At 46.2% G+C, this 19,629-nt stretch overlaps 2 protein-coding genes across 2 annotated transcripts in view; one reads left to right on the top strand and one right to left on the bottom strand.

Annotated features, from left to right (window-relative positions):
- The window catches only part of LOC311329051 (pre-mRNA-splicing factor syf2-like), a gene marked incomplete at its 5' end in the record, with an annotated part of 17,362 nt that extends 4,974 nt beyond the window's left edge, over positions 1-12,388 (top strand). The window contains 5 exons of the mRNA XM_084462938.1: positions 6,298-6,423; positions 9,449-9,566; positions 10,183-10,273; positions 10,991-11,089; positions 11,947-12,388. Of these exons, the coding sequence (XP_084319064.1) occupies positions 6,298-6,423; positions 9,449-9,566; positions 10,183-10,273; positions 10,991-11,089; positions 11,947-12,112 (600 nt within the window). The 3' untranslated portion in view covers positions 12,113-12,388. The remainder of the gene's footprint in view (positions 1-6,297; positions 6,424-9,448; positions 9,567-10,182; positions 10,274-10,990; positions 11,090-11,946) is intronic.
- A 2,841-nt stretch (positions 12,389-15,229) lies between these two features.
- On the bottom strand, positions 15,230-19,234 carry LOC311329053 (uncharacterized protein). The gene is made up of 4 exons (XM_084462939.1): positions 19,061-19,234; positions 16,873-18,355; positions 15,906-16,470; positions 15,230-15,615 (listed from the first exon to the last, which is right to left on the bottom strand). The coding sequence occupies exons 2-3, from the start codon at positions 18,348-18,350 to the stop codon at positions 16,446-16,448; spliced, it is 1,503 nt and encodes a 500-aa protein (XP_084319065.1). The 5' UTR covers positions 18,351-18,355; positions 19,061-19,234; the 3' UTR covers positions 15,230-15,615; positions 15,906-16,445.
- Positions 19,235-19,629: the final 395 nt, after the last annotated feature.

Here is a 19,629-nt window from a genome sequence, read left to right as displayed (position 1 = left end):
GGCCAACACCCCTGTTAACACAGCACACTGTGGAGATGGACAGTTTTTTTTTGTTTCTTAATACCGTACATTCAACCAGGTAGGTCTGCAGTTGGAAAAAACGCTTCAAAGGAGACCAGTCTAAGACCCATTGCTCTCTGTAAAGCGCATTGTGTTGCCTCTGTGTATGAAATGCGCTATACAAATAAAGTTTGATTTGATTTGATTAAAACATATTCAGTACGGACATGTAACATGCACTGAATGTAATGATGCAGAAGAAGGCATGAGAGTGAACATGTGTAAGTGTATAGGGTACAATATGGTCTTCAAGGTGGAGAAAAACAATGATCATGAGAAGAATTGTGATAAAAATGGAGACAGTACAAAGTTCTGATTGTCCAGGATTTAACAGATAAAGGTTTCTTTCATTAAAAAAAACAATGACGCAGTTCAAAGGACAGATGTTTGTATCTCTTGCGGACATCAAAACAGACAACATGTCCTAAAAAAGTAACAAATGCCCACCATATCATTTATATTATTTTCAGTGAAGAAAGATCCTATTTATCACTTAAAAACCAAAGAAGAGCCTTGGCACTCATATGAACTTCACCAGATTCTAAATTAGACCAGTGCTGCTGTGAACTTCAGATAAACAGCAGCTTATGTGCTAAATGTGTGTGCGCGTGTGTGTGCGAGTGCGCAAGAGTGTGTGTGAGAAAACCAAGGTTATTTGATCTGCTGCCTGGTTCTCAGTGTTGACCGAGGCACAGTTAGAAGGGAGTGTTGCACACACTCGCACAGCTGTGTGTCCAGAGGCAGTTGGCTGGGCCATCACTCCACAAGCCTCCATAACAGAATAGCATTTAGCCAAGTGAGAACGGCCCCATCTTATTAAGGTCATAGCCGAAAGAGGATAGGAGCGGAGAGGCGGAAAACCCATGACACTTTTTGGTCACGCGCCACACAAAGACCCCCTTATTGACCTTGTGTGTGGGCAGAGGGCGTGTGGAGGGCGGATGTGTGAAGGCGGGCAGTGCTCTCTACAGCGTGGGGCACTGAATAGGTCAATGACCAGCAGTGACCTTGGCTGCATTGTGTAGAGGCCAACGGTATTGTTCAAAAATGCTGTGGACTGTCTCCCTCTTGTGGTCTTTCCCCCCCATTATGTCCAGAGCCCGACATTCTCAAGGTGGCTGAAGTCAGAGGTCACCATTACGTATTCCCAAACAGTCTTAATATCCATCGCTCTTTGGGGATGGATTTCTACACACGCTACACTCTGAAAGCCCCACGTTTACTGGAAACAACAAAACAGTTTTTATTGCCTTCCGCTGAAGTTGGACTGCGCGCTGACTTTTTGATCAGTAATTATATGATCATAAAGTTTGGGGATGAGTCTGGGTTCCTTTGGATGACAGCACAAGAGACATCTGCTTAGCCGCAACGCACAGGCAGTGGGGAGCGCTCTCCGTTTGTTTCTAGTGGAAAAACCATAATGGGCCTTAATTGGGAGTTTAATTGTGTGTGGTATAGCAAGAGCATCGAGTACAAAACCAGTGGTATTTGAGTGCATGCATACCCACACATTATCTTGTCTATGTATCGTTGGCTGAATCCTCTCGCACTCGTGGGGTTGTTAAAATGCTTTAGTGAGAAGGGTAGTCGGTTACAGAGCCCATCACGCCGGATGTACTGAATCACAGCGTGTTGTTGCTTTTGGGGAAGGGATTAAGTTTTAATGCAAGTTTATACATACATCGGTGTATTTACGCTGGAAAATGTGTTTCCTCTATCCGTCGTTTACCTCTTGATGTGTCTGAAGGCGGTTGGACAAAGGAAAGCTGCTAGGAAGAGCTGGCGTCTTGTAATCCCTGGTCCCCGTTGTTTGTGGAATATGATTCTGTGTGAGGGAGTGATTTTACCGAACACGTGTTGTGGAGACAGGCGAGGCGAAGGAGGAGAGCAGCTTCAGCGCCTTGGAGTCCCATCATCACCCAGGATTTACACCCAGTTATCTAGTGTGTGTGTGTGTGTGTGTGTGTGTGTGTGTGTGTGGTGGGCGGGTGGGTGGGGGGGTTGAGGGAGTGAAAACTAATAGGGAGGAAGAGAGAAGTACAAGACGTACTGGGTGGGGATGATGATGGCAGGGCAGTGAACACACTGAGAGGCCGTGGAGGAACATGGGAAAGAAAGACAGGAGGAAAGAGCGAGAGAGAGAGAAAGAGAGAGAGAGAGAGAGAGAGAGAGAGTATGGGGGGATGAAACACCAGTGGGTGTGCCTGTCATGGTTTCACTGCCATCAGTGGAGGGTTTGGATGAGACGGAAAACAAGACGCCATTTCGTGTTCCATTAATGTATGCGGCACCATGGCTTCCCATCTGCAAACACACACACACACACGCATGCGGGGGGGGGGAGGGGTGGAGCCTTGTTCCTCCCCTACATGTGGGTTTCCAGTCCAGTGACAGAGCCCTGTAGTGGTGGCTGCTGGGGCTTCGGGAGCGGCGGCTCCCCGTATTGGAGAAGCCTGTTTGTGTTGGCCCAGAATTAATAACTTTTCATTTAGTGCGGAAATGACAGGAATAGTAATTAAGGAAATGGAATGATTTTATTGGCCATGATGTTTATATTAAGTTCCAGATGTGAAGCAGCTGCTCGTGCTGAGAGACTCAGCCCCTGGAGCGGTATCCCTGGGTGAGAGAGACGGGGGGGGGGTATCCCTGGGTGAGAGAGACGGGGGGGGGGGGTATCCCTGGGTGAGAGAGACGGGGGGGGGGGTATCCCTGGGTGAGAGAGACGGGGGGGGGGGTATCCCTGGGTGAGAGAGACGGGGGGGGGGGGGGGGTATCCCTGGGTGAGAGAGACGGGGGGGGGGGGGGTATCCCTGGGTGAGAGAGACGGGGGGGGGGGTATCCCTGGGTGAGAGAGACGGGGGGGGGGGGTTATTAAAGCTAGATAACAGAACACGCCAAATGCATTTCCTCATCTCCAGAAACATACTTTAACAACAGTGGGTAACGAACTGAATCGATATCATGCGCGGTTTGATGAACGGCGAGCGATCTCGAGGACTTATGAAGCCATATGTTGAATTCGTAAAAATGTGCCCCTATAGCATAATTTATTTGCAGATATAATGTTACCCTATTTCAGGCCTGATTTGCCTGACTGGAAAAGTGAATATTGAGGAGTGGTGGTTCAGCACCACGGCAGTCCAATCTCCTCCTCCTATAGGGGCTCCTCGGCCTTTAACAGGCAGGGACAGAAGCGCTGAGTCCCTCAGACTGACTGGTTGGCCCAGGGTCAATCATGGCTACTCATGTCAACCCAAGCCCTCTCTAGCTCTGGGCCTATTCTCCTGTCTGGTAGAAGAGCAGGTACAGCAAGTACTAAAGGCATCCACAACCAATTATGCTAAACAGTTTAAAATGTTGACCCTCCACATGGGAACCCAAAAATCTACCTGTGAACCAAAGAGGAATTCCAAGGATGATATCCAGTCCTTCCCAAGCCGGCTTTCCAGGGCCTAATCTACTCCAGTGGGTGGGGTATACAAAGCACCTCATATTCTCCAGGTGCCCGTGTGTGTGGCGAGTGTCTTGTGTGCAGATGGCCACTTACAGTAAACACAATATGGGCTCCCCCAGCCTGATTGACTCTGATAGGTTTTCTCTGTGGCAGATCTCCAAACAGTTTGATTAGACTAATAGTCCCGTGTGAGCTGCTTTAATCAGCATTCACAGCTCTGCAGGACACAGTGATTTATTCAGGAAGAACTGAAGGAGAACCAGCCCTAACGGTCAGAGTGTTCATGGGTTCTCTCAAGGAAAATGTCCACTTTCTGCCCGAGTAACTCATAAGAGAGGACCTTCAAGGTAAGACTACTACAGTAAAATATAGCAGACATTGCAGATAGATATAGGCCTCAGAGTTCACTGGTAACAACATAAAACAAGCTACACAGTCATAGAGAAACACTCTCATCCATGCCATGATTTTGCCAGAGTCAGGGAAATGTGGAGCATGGGTCAAACTCCCTCCTGGAACCTCCATCAGAGGGCTTCTTCCTTCACAAACTTAATATGACTAATCTCCACTCATTTTGTGTTGGAATAGTCTCTAATTCCATTTAGTCAATTTGCAGTGTTTTACTCACAGGCTTTTCTGGCACTTTCCCCTCTGATTTGATGTAACAGCGAGGGCAGGGCCGTGCCCATTAGTTCCGTGTTGTTCTCCTTCGCTGTGATGTGCACCCATCTGGTTTCCAGTGCAAATGCATCACTCCATTAACATTGCCTGTGATCTAGGAGGATTCTTTCATCTAAGACTATAAACTCCTCTTAATTACATCCTCCAAAAGAGGTCTATTAGTATAACACAATCAAACAGGGAGTTCATCCATTTTGGCAAGTCAAACATGCTACGGTAACATTGCCATGGAAAATGTTTACTTTCGTCTTCCGATCAGATCTAGAGATCACTATATATATTGGACTGTGCAGAACTGATGTAGGCTAGTTTGTGGAAAAGCTTCATTATTGATTGGCATGAGGTGCCCTTTCTGCAGGGAAAGACCATGACCAATGAGATCTAAGAAACAGACTGTAGCAAACTGATGCCTAAGTCTACATATGGCCTTTCATGCTATTTTCATTCTATTGCTTCCAGTCATATCCATAATTACATACAATGCGTGAGTGCTGCTTGCTGCTATTGATACAGCAATATTTTTTGTTTGATTAAACCATCTTCAAAAGAGAGCAAGATGGTCTGGATGTGATTTATACACAACATTATTATGAAACACAAGATTCAAGTAAAGACTTTTGTCATGGTGTTGTGATAAAAGATTTGGCTCACATGCAACTGACGCAATGTTACAGTGAATGCATATAGCTCTGTTCAGAATTCAACCGTTTTTTGGCATTGTTTGTGTATCTAATGGCTATAATGGCCTCACCTCCTGATGACAGCCTACAGTATCTGATCCCCATCTCTTCCCAAAAATAGATTGTTATTGTCCTAGCATTACTTTTCACAATCTATGCAGTTACTTGCATGGTCAAATAGGGTCAGGGGAGAGTCTCTGGAATTACTTATCCTGGTCACAGGAAATACAGATATTTTCAACGTAATTCAAATGATTATTATTATATAAAAAATAAGTCAACTGAAAAAGAAAAAGAAGAGGAAGTAGTTTCATTGCGTAATCTCCTGCTTAACATGGCGTCCTGCTCTGAGCTCAGTGATTTCGCACACAAAATAAAACTATAGCTAATAACGACAATATCTTTTTATAAGCTTGCTGTCACGACGGCTGAAATTTACCGTGAACCGAGTGTGTATTTTGAATTATTTGATGTAATCAGTGGAAATGTTTTAGCTCATCTTGCCTCTTCGTTTACACTATGAAGCTATCTAGCATAGCTTAGCCAGCTCACGTTAGCAGATAGGACACGTCGTTCATAAAGAGTATCACGTATTAAAGTATTATAGAGTATCACGTATTAAAGTATTAAAGAGTATCACGTATTAAAGTATTAAAGAGTATCACGTATTAAAGTATTAAAGAGTATCACGTATTGTACTCGGAGTTGGTTCTGGCCATCACACAATATCATTACTATACATGGCAAATATTTCGAGACGTTTTACTAGTCTACTGAGGTCATGTCGTAGTTAGCGCTATGTCTAACCTACCTAGCTAAAGCCAGTGAATGTAGCATGCTAACTATGCTAACTATGCTAACTACTAACGTGTGCCTGATGTGCAGGATCGTCGGAAGGTGTTTTGCATCTCAGAAGAGAGAGGAGAGACTCATTTTAAAAGGGTGAGTGATGGAGCCGTCCCACTGAGCAAAGACACGTCCAAAAAACCTCTTTTACACGTCTTTTTTTGTCTTTTTCGGACGTCCAAAGACATCCAATTAGGAGCCAGAATGAACGTTTTTTTAGTCGTTCAGATATTGAACCCGTTCTGCACGTCCACAGACGTCTTATAGGGGTCCAAGCCAGACGTGTGAATATTGAGGGGTCCAGCAGACGAACACACGGGGTTCAGGACCAGGACGTTATTAAGACGTGATCTGAACGTCTCCCTGACGTTGTGTGTTTGCTGGGATGTGTCCTATTTCAGATAACGATACACGCCGTTGTTTAGTGCCCAAGCGGACTGGCAGTGACGAAAAGGAACTGTTTGAGTTCAATCAATCAAAGCTTTATTTGAGTTGACCCAAACACTGCACGGTAACCTTTTGTTTTGCTATCTACCTCTTAACTTACTTGTGATATTGTTTTGCGGTCCATCTCAGAACGAAGCACGCAAACTCAACCACCAAGAGGTTGTGGAGGAGGACAAGAGATTGAAGCTACCAACAAACTGGGAGGCTAAGAAGGCTCGTCTGGAGTGGGAACTGGCAGACAACGAAAAGAAGAAGGTACCTGAACCAGTTCAGAGTTCGGGCTGTGCTTTTGATATTGTACTATTGATCTGATATTGTTACAGAGGTAGTGATAACCAGGTGAATTTACAGGTGACACTGATTTTGTTGGTGTTCTGGTCACGCTTCGATATGTGGTATTTTATTATGGGACTTAGCCAAGCTCTTGAATAAATACATATTGCGTGTGACCAAGGCTTATAAGCCTGATAGTCCTGGTCCAAGGCAGTATTTGGGGCTATATCCCCAGTATACCACCCTGTCAGGAAACATTCAGTTGAAGACAGTTTACAAATAATAAAAGCCTTTTCTTCACTTGCAGCCCCCCACCTTTTATATAAAAAGCACTTTTTTGCACTTAACACATTTACTTGCCTGGCTTTGCCCTCCTTCTCCATGATAGAAAAGTAAACAGCATATGGGATCACGTGATCAGGGTCGTGAAGCCACCTTGGAGAAAAGGCTTTTATTGTCTGTCTTCACTTCGGTGAGGAACGAAATAATATCTGTAGATACTGAAGGGCAGACCGAGTGACAAAAGTCAATTGCCCAATGAATGGTTCCTGACAGGGTGGCATTTCAGGGAGAGCCCCGAAGTGCATACCGCCCTGGACCAGGGCTAGTAAGGGTATAACCTCCGCTGGGTTACCGCCCTGGACCAGGGCTAGTAAGGGTATAACCTCCGCTGGGTTACCGCCCTGGACCAGGGCTAGTAAGTGTATAACCTCCGCTGGGTTACCGCCCTGGACCAGGGCTAGTAAGGGTATAACCTCCGCTGGGTTACCGCCCTGGACCAGGGCTAGTAAGGGTATAACCTCCGCTGGGTTACCGCCCTGGACCAGGGCTAGTAAGGGTATAACCGCCCTGGACCAGGGCTAGTAAGGGTATAACCGCCCTGGACCAGGGCTAGTAAGGGTATAACCTCCGCTGGGTTACCGCCCTGGACCAGGGCTAGTAAGGGTATAACCTCCGCTGGGTTATTGCTAAGGATATTGTGCGTGAATAGAGACAAAGTCATACATCCATATTCACATGCAATATTCATGCGTATTACTGCAAAGTACAATATACAAAATGGAGTGAGATGAGTGTATATACAGTGTGTGTACAGAGTGTTGATGTGTGTGTGATGTTTTTATATATATATATAATTTTTAAATATATATATATTTTGTGACGTGTGTGTGCAGTGAGACCCCTTGTACAGTCAGCGGTCATGTGAAAGTAGTGCAAAGGGGACAGAGTCAGAGTGGGGGGGGTCAGAGAGGGGGGGGGGGGGGTCAGAGGTGGACACAGGGCTTATTGATGAGGTTGGTGGATATTGATTGATTGATAGACACACACACACAGATACTTTTAATAATCCCAGAGGGGAAATTCCTTTGCTGTAGCAGTACATACAGTGAGAGAAATAATTATTTGATCCCCAGCTGATTTTGTAAGTTTGCCCACTGACCAAAAAATTGTCTAATTTTAAGTCTAATGGTAGGTTTATTTTAACTGTGAGACAGAATAACAAAAAAAAAGATATAATAAAAACGCATCACAAAAGTTATGAATTGATTTGCATTTTAATGAGTGAAATAAGTATTTGACCCCTTCGCAAAACGTGATTTAGTACTTGGTGGCAAAACCCTTGTGGCAATCAGAGGTTCTTGTTGTTGGCCACCAGGTCACACATCTCAGGAGGGATTTGGTCCCACTCCTCTTGGCAGATCCTCTCCACGTCATTGAGGTTGAGGCTGATGTTTGGCAAATCAAAGCTTCAGCTCCCTCCACAGATGTTCTATGGGATTAAGGTCTGGAGACTGGCTTGGCCACTCCAGGACTTTAATGTGCTTCTTCTTGAGCCACTCCTTTGTTGCCTTGGCTGTGTGTTTTGGGTCATTGTCATGCTGGAATACCCATCTATGACCCTGACCCTGGCTGAGGGAAGGAGGTTCTCTCAAGATTTGACGGTACATGGCCCTTTCCATCTTCCATTTGATGAGGTGAAGTTGTCCTGTCCCCTTAGCAAAACAAACCCCAAAGCATAATGTTTCCACCTCCATGTTTGACAGTGGGGATGGTGTTCTTGGGGTCATAGTGAGCATTCCTTCTCCTCTAAACACGGCGAGTTGAGTTGATGCCAAAGAGCTCGATTTTTGTCTCATCTGACCACAACACTTTCACCCAGTCCTCCTCTGAATCATTCAGATGTTCATGGCAAACTTCAGCGGGCCTGTATGTGCTTTCTTGAGCAGGGGGACCTTGTGGGCGCTGCAGGATTTAAGTCCATTACTTAGAGTGTTACCAACTGTTTTCTTGGTGACTGTGGTCGCAGCTGCCTTCAGATCATTGACAAGATCCTCCCGTGTAGTTCTGGTCTGATTCCTCACCGTTCTCATGATCATTGAAACTCCACAAGGCGAGATCTTGCGTGGAGCCCCAGACCGAGGGAGATTGACAGTTATTTTGTGTTTCTTCCATTTGCGAATAATCGCACCAATTGTTGTCACCTCCTCACCAAGCTGCTTGGCGATGGTCTTGTAGCCCATTCCAGCCTTGTGAAGGTCTACAGTCCCTGACGTCCTTGGACAGCTCTTTGGTCTTGGCCATGGTGGAGAGTTTGGAATCTGATTGGTTGATTGCTTCTGTGGACAGGTGTCTTTTATACAGGTAACGAGCTGAGATTAGGAGCACTCTCTTAAAGGGATAGGACTAAGTTGTGTGCCTCATGGGCATAACCAGTCTGTGGGAGCCAGAAATCTTGCTGGTTGATAGGGGATCAGATACTTATTTCACTCGATCAAATGCAAATCAATGTATAACTTTTTTGAAATGTGTTTTTCAGATTTTGTGTTGTTGTTATTCTGTGTCTCACTGTTAAAATAAACCTACCATTAAAATTATAGACTGATCATTTCTTTGTCAGTGGGAAAATGTCCAAAATCAGCAGGGAATCAAATAATTATTTCCCTCACTGTAAAACACATTATCTGACATTTGTGCGCGTGTGTGTGCGTGCGTGTGTGTGTTACAGGAGTGTGCAGCCAAGGGGGAGGACTATGACCGAGTGAAGCTGCTGGAGATCAGCGCTGAGGATGCTGAGCGCTGGGAGAGGAAGAAGAAGAAGAAGAACCCAGACCCGGGGTTCTCAGGTTAGGAACGGAGCCCGCGCTCTGATTATCAAAGACCTGTTATTCTTGGACTCGGGGGATCACATCTGTCATGGCTTAGCCTTAACCCATCCATTAGCATTTTACCCAGCTGTCATCCCATGTGGTTTGTACACGGGGGAAGCTCGTTGGAAAGTGTGACTTTGCCTCATATTTCCCCATTGTGCTCACTGGGTTGACAGGACTCAGCAACTTAAGCGGCATATATTCTATTGCTAACTTGCTACCGATGGTGGTACTGTCCCTCTAGCACCGAGCGGCCCTGCACAGAGGAATTCTGGGTGCGTGTAAAGGCCCTTGGGAATAAATCATTTTTAACTGCCTCCCTCCAATTTAATCTGCCAAAAAGGATCGCCGCCCCTCTCAAATATGGCTGCCATCTGTTGCATCAAAACCCCCTTCCCTGAATTAAATCCTCTGGGGAGAAAATGATCACCAGAGGGGCTTGAAAGGAGGGATGGAGGGGGGGCGGGGGGGGGCGGCCCCCTCGTCTCCGCCTAACCAGACGCAGGTTGTGTCACGGGGGCCGCACGGCTGCTCGTCGTTTGTTCCGGTAATTATGACCCGTCTCTCTTGTTGTGCTGCCATCGGGCCGCAGGTTATGCCGAGGCCCAGCTGCGACAGTACCAGCGCCTCACCAAGCAGATCAAACCGGACATGGACGGCTACGAGAGGCAGAGGGAGGAATGGTGAGCGCCTGTTTAAAAACCTTTGAGCTTCGTGCTTTTTTTTTGCCCCCTGACTCTTCCTCCGTGTTCAAAACGGGGGGGGGTGGGGGGCAGGATATGGGATGTCCTACCATATCTTTCAGCATAGGTTTTCTATATTTACACCGAGAATCCCAGGGCACATCACATTCATCCAAAACTCCATCCCCGCTGCGTTAAAGGATCGCTGTGACGTTTCAGCTGAAATGCCCTCGAAACAGGCAAACTCTCACAGCGAATGTACATTTTGCCCGACCTAAAAGCATTTGGTCAGTCAACCCTATGAAACCCAGTTCTCAGCCATCACAGGATCTGTTCAGTAGAAGCCGGGGTGGCGTGCCCCCACGTTTGCCCCCGGGTCGATTTCTGAAACAGTCCACAGACTCCCCGAGCATCATCCCATGCCTTTAATGCGTCAATGCAAGGCATGCACTTAGAGAGAGGGAACGGCATGGTTATAGTTATGGTGGGTTCTTCTTGATCAGCCAAAGATGAGTCCAAGTACCCACAGTTTTTTAGTTTTTTTACCCCCTTAATTGCTGCCACGTGGAGAACTGTGAAGGGTGCCGCAAAACTATCCAATACAGAGGGGGGGGGGGAGGGGGGCGGCAATGGAGGACGGACACATATTAGGGTGTTGATGATGATGATGATGAGCGCGCCGTTCCTTCTCACCGTGTCCCCGGTCGTCTTCCACAGCGGCGAGGATTTCCACCCGACCTCCAACAGCCTGATCCACGGCACCCACGTCCCGACCAAGGAGGGCGTCGACCGCATGGTGGAGGATGTGGAGAAACAGTAAGTGAAACACACACACACACACACAGAGAGAGACCCTATACCCTTCCGACCTCCTGTCCGGTGCACCCCGAGTCCAGAAAGAGGACTCTGTTCATGTGAAGGGGGCGGCCGGTGCCTCAGCGGGGCCCTCTGATGGTGAGATCCGGTTCCTCTGAGGAAGCCTCCATGTTTGAGAGGCTGATCAGGCACCTTATACATTATCCATTTATCTGGGTGGGAAGGCAGCCCAGCCAGTGACTGTAAGCATCTGCTGGATGGATGGATAGTGTGTATCTGGCCTCTCCTAGGCCTGTATATGACTGCACTTACCGGATGATGAATGGGTACTTGCCGCTGCATGAAAAGTTATGGCCATGCCCTGTCAGTTTCCCATCCTCGCAAGGGTCAACTGTTGTGTGTAATCCCGGCCTCACACCTGACTAACATGCTCCCAGTTTATGTGTGTCTGTGTTGTGTTACACCCCTCCCTTCACACACATACACACACACACACACCATTTCCCTGCTTTTCTGTGGCTCACAGTTTCTGGGAGGCTTGTGTTAGCGATGCGACTGTGAGAGATTAGGCAGAGCACAAGCTTCCAGGGCATGACGCACAACCCCGCTTTGAAGACGCACACACACACACAATAAAGGTTGTGTGTGTGCGTGTGAGAGAGATGGTGTGTAAGGTTTTCCGTTGGTGCCTTCGCAGGCAGATGAATGTGTGCACTTGTGTTCGTTTGGGGATTATTGCCCATTACTTTCTATCACTGTGATTGTGTGTGATTATCGGGATTCGAGGTGCCGCCGTTAAAACTGGGCGCAGCAGAGTGACGAGCCTCCGCTCAACAAACCCTCTGTCGTTCACACAGGATCGAGGAGAGGGCCAAGTACAGCCGCCGCAGGGCTTACAACGACGACGCCGACATCGACTACATCAACGAGAGGAACGCCAAGTTCAACAAGAAGGCCGAGCGCTTCTACGGCAAATACACGGCCGAGATTAAACAGAACCTGGAGAGAGGCACAGCTGTCTAACCAGGCGGGGGATCCTGACCCAGGGAGGCGTCTCGGTCCATTTGTCTCCATTAAGGAGGCTTGGGAGCAGATAAACGCCTCATGTGGTTACAGGTCTGGTCATGTATATTACTGTCAACATAAACTGTCAGTTTGTCATAGATGCTTGGGGCTCGGACTGAAACGGGAGATCTTTTGTAAATGCTTTTCTGGCTTTTTGTTACGGTGACATTTTGGATCAGTTTAACCTGTGATGTTGCTTTTTAACTTAGATGAAAAACATAATGAGTGTCATTTACACCCCCTGTAAAGGTGTTGTGTGTGATATGTATTAACCTTTCGTAAAGGCCTTGCTTTCTTCTGAATAAAAACTCACAGTACGAGCGTGAGAATGAAACGCTATCATTTACCCCGAGGATGGAGCCTGTTATTCAGCGATAGCAGCAGAAGAATGTGTTAGTGTAGGTGCACATGGAGATAAACAACAACAATTAAGCAATTCAATTTAAGCGTTACCGCCCACATCTCTGTTAAGCCAACTTGCCCCAAGCGGTGACATGAGTAAAAGAGGCTTGTGACCTATGAGGAGATCAAAGCAGAGAACAGATTCTCATGCTCCCCCTCTCCCATGCTCAAGTTCTGTGGCATGGCGCCCTCTGGGGGTCAGTATGAGACACTGGCTTGTTTGCGTGGGGGGGACCGACAAACACATTCGTATGGAACCGGGATCTGTGTCCTTAATTTGAATCAGACGTCTGCGTAATGTTTCATCTGCATTAATGAATGTGTTGTGAATAAGCAGAGCGGGGATATGGTAATAAGAGCAGGGGAACGGGCTGGGTTCCAAGGCTAGCGTGCAAAAGAGACTGTGACACAATTTGTTGATGATTTCCTGATTTATGTGGGGGGGTGGGGTATTCAAATCACGTCTTTGATATCTTACTCTACTTTGGAGAACACGTTAGCTAGGACCTGGGTGGTTAGGTTTGGTTTCCAGGTTAAGAAAGATTGTATTTTTATAGTTTGCTCTGATTAGCCCCGGGATGATGGCATTGTGATGATGTGAGGAGAGAGACCTGCGTAGAGACCGTTTGATTTGGCTCCTTGCAGATGGCATTTCTCTAATGGGTGTCTCCTCGCCCAGCCTGTCCTCCATGGGGCGGGGCAGGTCCAGGGCCAGTTGGGCTGCCTGATGTGTAGCTACTGTTTCTCATGTTCCCATCAAAGAGACCACATGAAAGAGCTCATGGGCCAGGACAATGAGGAGAGAATCTGATAGGTTAGCCAAATGACTACCACTGGATGTGGTTCACTCTGTGGAGATTGATTGGATAAGAGGGTGTATAAATTGTAAACCCTTTCCACATTGTTAGATGCCTCAATTGTTCAAACCTCGTATAGTTCCAGTGCCAGACTCTTCGAATGAAAATCGAGTTCATGTGATGACCCAAATAGAGGCTTGGTATTCGTGGCATTAGGAGGGAAATTAAACATCAAATAAAGTTTGCCTTCAAGGGGTGACTTGTTGCATTTTCTCAAGCCTATGTCAAAAGGCAGTCTGTGTCCCTGAATACAATGGAATCCGTTATGCACGGCTGTGAACAGTGTTTCCCTCCCCCACAGTGAGTCAAGACTCGTGTGTTACTGCCAGAAAGATACTAATTCAGGGATCTTAAACACTTCAGTACCCGTGTGGCTGAAGTTGCCCTGGAGGATAGGGAGCCGGGGGAACGGCTCTCATGCAGTGAGGAGCCAGATGAGAAGCAGTGAGAGAATATCTGGCCCCGGGTGTGACTGATGACACCCCTGCCTGGTGGAGCAGTGAATGCTCCTGGTCGCACTTTGAGATCTCCTCACAATGAAAAGCGCTTTATAGATCAAATTATTTCTTTTATGAAAATCTTAACGGTAGCTTTGTGTGGAGAGTGAACAACTCTAAACAGATGAGAAGGCAGAGCTGCCTATCTTTCTCTTTCACTTAATGTCAATATAATTGGGCCATAATGGGCCTTGTTTGAAATAATGCTGTTTAGTGTCACTGTGGTTGGTAATTTATAGGCATGTCTGGTTCACTGCACAATCTATGCTGATTGTATGACTTAAATGTACATCATCAGTACATCAAGAGTAAATACATCATTCAAGTGAACAGTTTTTGTATGTGCTAAAAGGGGACTGTATTGGCCCTGGGTGATATCTATATCTAGTCATTTAGTGCAGCCTGCCACACAAACATTGCAAAACACCACCCATATAAAGTAATCATTTGATCTTAAATACGTACCAAGATCTTGTCAAAATAATAGGCTTACTGAGTATCGGGTAAGATGCACCTGAATTGAAGTTACGGACTGCTAACCAGTTTTACGAGGTTCACATCAGGTAATTCAGGAGGGAACACGTTCAAAGCAGCGCTGTCATGTATTAGCAGACACTTGGCACCAACTCTGAACAAAGGCGGTTTTCAGTCCACCTGCCAAATCTTCATAAACACTCGTGAGTGTGGCAGAGGCTCCTGGGTGATGTATGGAGAATTGATTACACTGAGAAATCTGAGTCGGGGATCTGAGTAAATCACTCACTATAACCACGAACATGAGGTGGTCTCGCAGCTCCACTGTAGAATGGAGGGAGGTTATGTGGGTTGGATTTGATGAATCGCACATAATCCTACTGTTGCAATAAATTCTCCATAGTGCTTTCAAAGTATTCATTGTTGCAAACCCAAAGTCCTAAGTTCCCCTCGCCAATGTCCCCGTTTCATGAGAATCCTTTATCCAAAAAAGTATAGCCAATACCAATCTTATAGGGTTACGTTGGTTTTAAGTAATACAATACTACCCACTAGGTTAGGTGGAATATCCCTCATAACTACACCTATCTGGGATCTACAGACTGGACTTTGGGATTCTGAAACTTACTGTGGGGCAACTCTGCCTCCATGTGGTTAACATGTGCAGTGCAGCTGACACTAGACTGCCATAGGGGAAAACTATACATGCAATAGGCATCGAACATTAGGTAGGTGAGTAATCATTCTGTTACAGGCATTCAGCCATCTTTCAGACTTATGTCTGAAAACAAAATGGGACACTGCCTTAATTATTAAGAATACAAGTACACAAAGCATTAGTTTCAAATATTTATTGAATTACTAGGAACCAAACAAGAAACCACAAAGAACTGGAAACCACCGGATCTAAATCTTTGTTTCTTCTTAACACTTAATTCAATATTTAAATGAAAACGTATCTACCATGAAGTCAGGTGGCCTAGCCCCCCCATGTCTTTACATTATTTACAGTGTGGTATTTACAGGGTCAGCGTGCTCTCTCTCTGCCACACTAGCGCGTTGTGGTCGGGGACTGTTTAGAGAAGGGGCGGGACATGGCGGTTTTGGTTGGTCTTCTGACGGGGAGCCATTGACCGTACGGCCTGGTGCTGGTGAAGCTCATCACTCTGTGGGTTACCTTACTGTCTCCAACGCTGAGGCCAGCTACCACAGTGGGCTTCGCCACCGAGTTCTGGAAGACAAATGGGAAAGAGATGTCAGCATATTATCTTTATCCAAATGTTTTGAATAGGGATGTGCGCGATTAATCGACTAGTCGAGTACTCAACTAATCGACTACGAAGTCGATTTTTATCGGGTTAGGTTAATCGACCTGAGAATTAGTTGAAATTCCCACCCCTAGTTTTGAACTTGTTCGGTTAACTACTTTAATCTTTTAATCAATTGAAACAATTTTCACTTGTGGCTCTTAAAAATACAACAATTTCAAAACGAATTCAATTAGTGAAAATTGAAACTTACATTGATGCTGAATGAGATGATCTTGCGATTAGGGAACATGTCTGGGATTTGGCCATCCTCGTCCTCAGGCTCCACGTCACTGTTCTGTGACAAAGAGACAAAACAACGAGACATGTTTAGAGTGGAGTAAGATCACACAGGTCAGCTGAGCTATATCAGCTTGCTGAGAACCTTCCAGGTTAACTTTTCTGGGACTGACTACTATAATAAATCTACTATCAATGCATTGTTCTGTCTGGGAGGCATTTACTAGCCATCTTTCTACATGGCTTCAACAAAATTCAGCTAGCCATGCATTCCTGTCTCATTGACAATTACCCATTACATGACTTACCCCATTACATGACTGACAGGAGGGTAGAGCTTGGAGCAAACAAAACCAAAACGGAAACAAAGATAGAAAGAGAGACCCCTTTCATGATGACGACGGCGCTTTCCACAAACCCGTCCAGCACACGACTTATCTTTGGCAGTTCTTCATCTGTTTTTAGTGTTCTTGTCAGGGATAGTCACTATAACGCAGTCCCAACGCCTGCATCTTCAGCAAGAGGGGAGGAGGGCTCTGCTAAATAACAACATACCGATTTCAACTGTCAGCAAACAGACATTTCAGAGTTTGTACAAATACTAGGTATGTGTGGTGTGAGAATATGGCATGTGTGTGAGTGCTAAAATATGAACAAAGATAATAAAGTTTTAAGTCAGTGAGATTTTATCCTTTGGCATCTACTAGAACTGGACTTTTGAGCATGAGAAGATGCTCTATGCCAACACATTTGAAGTGCCAGTATGATAAATAATGTTGTTTCAGTTCTTTTTCGGATGTGGTTTATGTTTGTTGGCTTCATTTGTCTCTTAAGCTATAGGAAATGTGGACGAAATAATCTTAAAGGAAAGGCTTGTTGCCAAAAAGCTACGAACAATAGGCAGGCTAGGCTATGATGAACACATGCACACTATTGCTTACAAAGATGGGGTCCTTTTTGAGGCAGGCTTCAGTGAACTCTGTGCAGCTCTTGGATGAACTGTATGAACACGCTGGTGTCTCTTTAAGTGTCCTAAAGAAGTGAAGTTCTTCCCACACTGGTCACAGTGGTATGGCTTCTCTCCTGTATGAACACACTGGTGGGTCTTTACTTGTCCTGACTGAGTGAAGTTCTTCCCACACTGGTCACAGTGGTATGGCTTCTCTCCTGTATGGACACGCTGGTGTCTCTTTAAGTGTCCTAAAGAAGTGAAGTTCTTTCCACACTGGTCACAGTGGTATGGCTTCTCTCCTGTATGAACACGCTGGTGCATCTTTAAGTGTCCTGACTGAGTGAAGGTCTTCCCACACTGGTCACAGTGGTATGGCTTCTCTCCTGTATGAAAACGCTGGTGTCTCTTTAAGTGTCCTGACAGAGTGAAGGTCTTCCCACACTGGTCACAGTGGTATGGTTTCTCTCCTGTATGAACACGCTGGTGCATCTTTAACTCTCCTGACTGAGTGAAGGTCTTCCCACACTGGTCACAGTGGTATGGCTTCTCTCCTGTATGAACACGCTCGTGTGTCTTTAAGTGTCCTAAAGAAGTGAAGTTCTTTCCACACTGGTCACAGTGGTATGGCTTCTCTCCTGTATGAACACGCTGGTGCATCTTTAAGTGTCCTGACTGAGTGAAGGTCTTCCCACACTGGTCACAGTGGTATGGTTTCTCTCCTGTATGGACACGCTGGTGCATCTTTAACTCTCCTGACTGAGTGAAGGTCTTCCCACACTGGTCACAGTAGTATGGCTTCTCTCCTGTATGAACACGCTGGTGTCTCTTTAAGTGTCCTGACATAGTGAAGTTCTTTCCACACTGGTCACAGTGGTATGGCTTCTCTCCTGTATGAACACGCTGGTGTGTCTTTAAGTGTCCTGACATAGTGAAGTTCTTTCCACACTGGTCACAGTGGTATGGCTTCTCTCCTGTATGAACACGCTGGTGTGTCTTTAAGTGTCCTGACATAGTGAAGTTCTTCCCACACTGGTCACAGTAGTATGGCTTCTCTCCTGTATGAACACGCTGGTGTGTCTTTAACTCTCCTGATCTAGTGAAGTTCTTTCCACACTGGTCACAGTGGTATGGCTTCTCTCCTGTATGGACACGCTGGTGTGTCTTTAACTCTCCTGATCTAGTGAAGTTCTTTCCACACTGGTCACAGTGGTATGGCTTCTCTCCTCTATGAACACGCTGGTGTGTCTTTAAGCTTCCTGACTGAGTGAAGGTCTTCCCACACTGGTCACAGTGGTATGGTTTCTCTCCTGTATGAACACGCTGGTGTGTCTTTAAGTGTCCTGACATAGTGAAGTTCTTTCCACACTGGTCACAGTGGTATGGCTTCTCTCCTGTATGAACACGCTGGTGTGTCTTTAAGTGTCCTGACATAGTGAAATTCTTGCACACCTGGGGCAAGGCTGACATCACTTCTGGGATTGAGAGTGAAAGAGAGACACACAAACATTAAAATGATTATCACACATTTAGTACAAGTTCAAATACTGTATCGGATGATTATATGTAGCTAGCGAAGGTGGGGGGGGGGGGGGACACACAACCACATGACGACTTCAGATTGTGGACAGTAGAGAGTAGAGAGAAAGATATGCAACAGGTTCCTCTGGCTGAGCTCGGAGGGAAAGCGACAAAGAAGTGACAAAATCTAAATAGGAGAGAGGAGAGAAAACATGTAATACGTTGAAGCCCACGGTGTTAACTTAGATAGCTAGAATAAGCTAGCCAGCACTCCTTAACTAATGTCAAGCTACCATGTTCCATGGCAACTAAGAGCATTCCATTCTGTTCATAGATAGCGTGGCTGCCTAATATCGGCAATTTGCGTGCCCCACAACAGCAATTTGCACAGGCGCCATTGCAGTGCATCACATACTGTCCCCTGTATCGTTGCATCCATGAGTGTCCTGAATTTCACGCTGTATGCCCACGTCTTGCCTGCTGTCTGGCACCATGGGAAAAAGACAGAGGAGAGAGGGAAGGCCGGAAGAGGAGAGCTACTTGGACAGCGGTTACTATTATGACTAGCAGACCTCTGGTTGTTTCAGGTTTAAGGAAAATAAGTGGATGAGAGAGAGATGGAGGAGAAGACAGAGGGAAGGAGAGTCTAGGACAACTACCTCTAGTGGTGCTCTTTTTGTCCCAGAAGTAGTCGAAGGAGATGCTCTTGTATCTGTACTCCTGTCCGTACCAGACCAGCAGCTCCTCCCTGACAGCCAGCAGCCGACAGCAGCGATACAGGACCCCTTCACGGTACTGAAACCAGGTTCTGCTCTTCCTCAGTACAGGCACAGTTCACATACCTAGGAGAAAGGGGGGATGGTTTCTTAAAGGAATGCTGTAGGGCTTGACTTTGTAGCCTTTAATCACATGTAATATGTCTCCTGTTTACAGTAAACATGCACAGATTCAGAAAATTGTGTTATTTGAGCAATAAAGTGCAGAAAACAAAGTTCCTGGTTACGATTGCGCAATATTTGAAAAGACTGCGATTCCCAACATGCCTTGCGTGACACTGAGCCATTTCACCTCCACCCAACTACCGCCCCCGCTCAAGTCCAACCCCCACCCCCCACCCTACATCCATGCCCCCACCAGAACGCGAACAGCTGTAAATCAGTTCTAGAGTCAAGAAAAAACACCAACAATGACCAAATCGTGTATAGTGTGTGGATGCAAAGATAACGCC

Source organism: Borostomias antarcticus (genome assembly GCF_949987555.1).
Source record: "Borostomias antarcticus genome assembly, contig: scaffold_206, whole genome shotgun sequence".
In the NCBI taxonomy this organism is placed as follows: domain Eukaryota; kingdom Metazoa; phylum Chordata; class Actinopteri; order Stomiiformes; family Stomiidae; genus Borostomias; species Borostomias antarcticus.
Note: the sequence above shows the minus strand (reverse complement) of the source record. Positions and strands in the feature narration are given on the sequence as shown.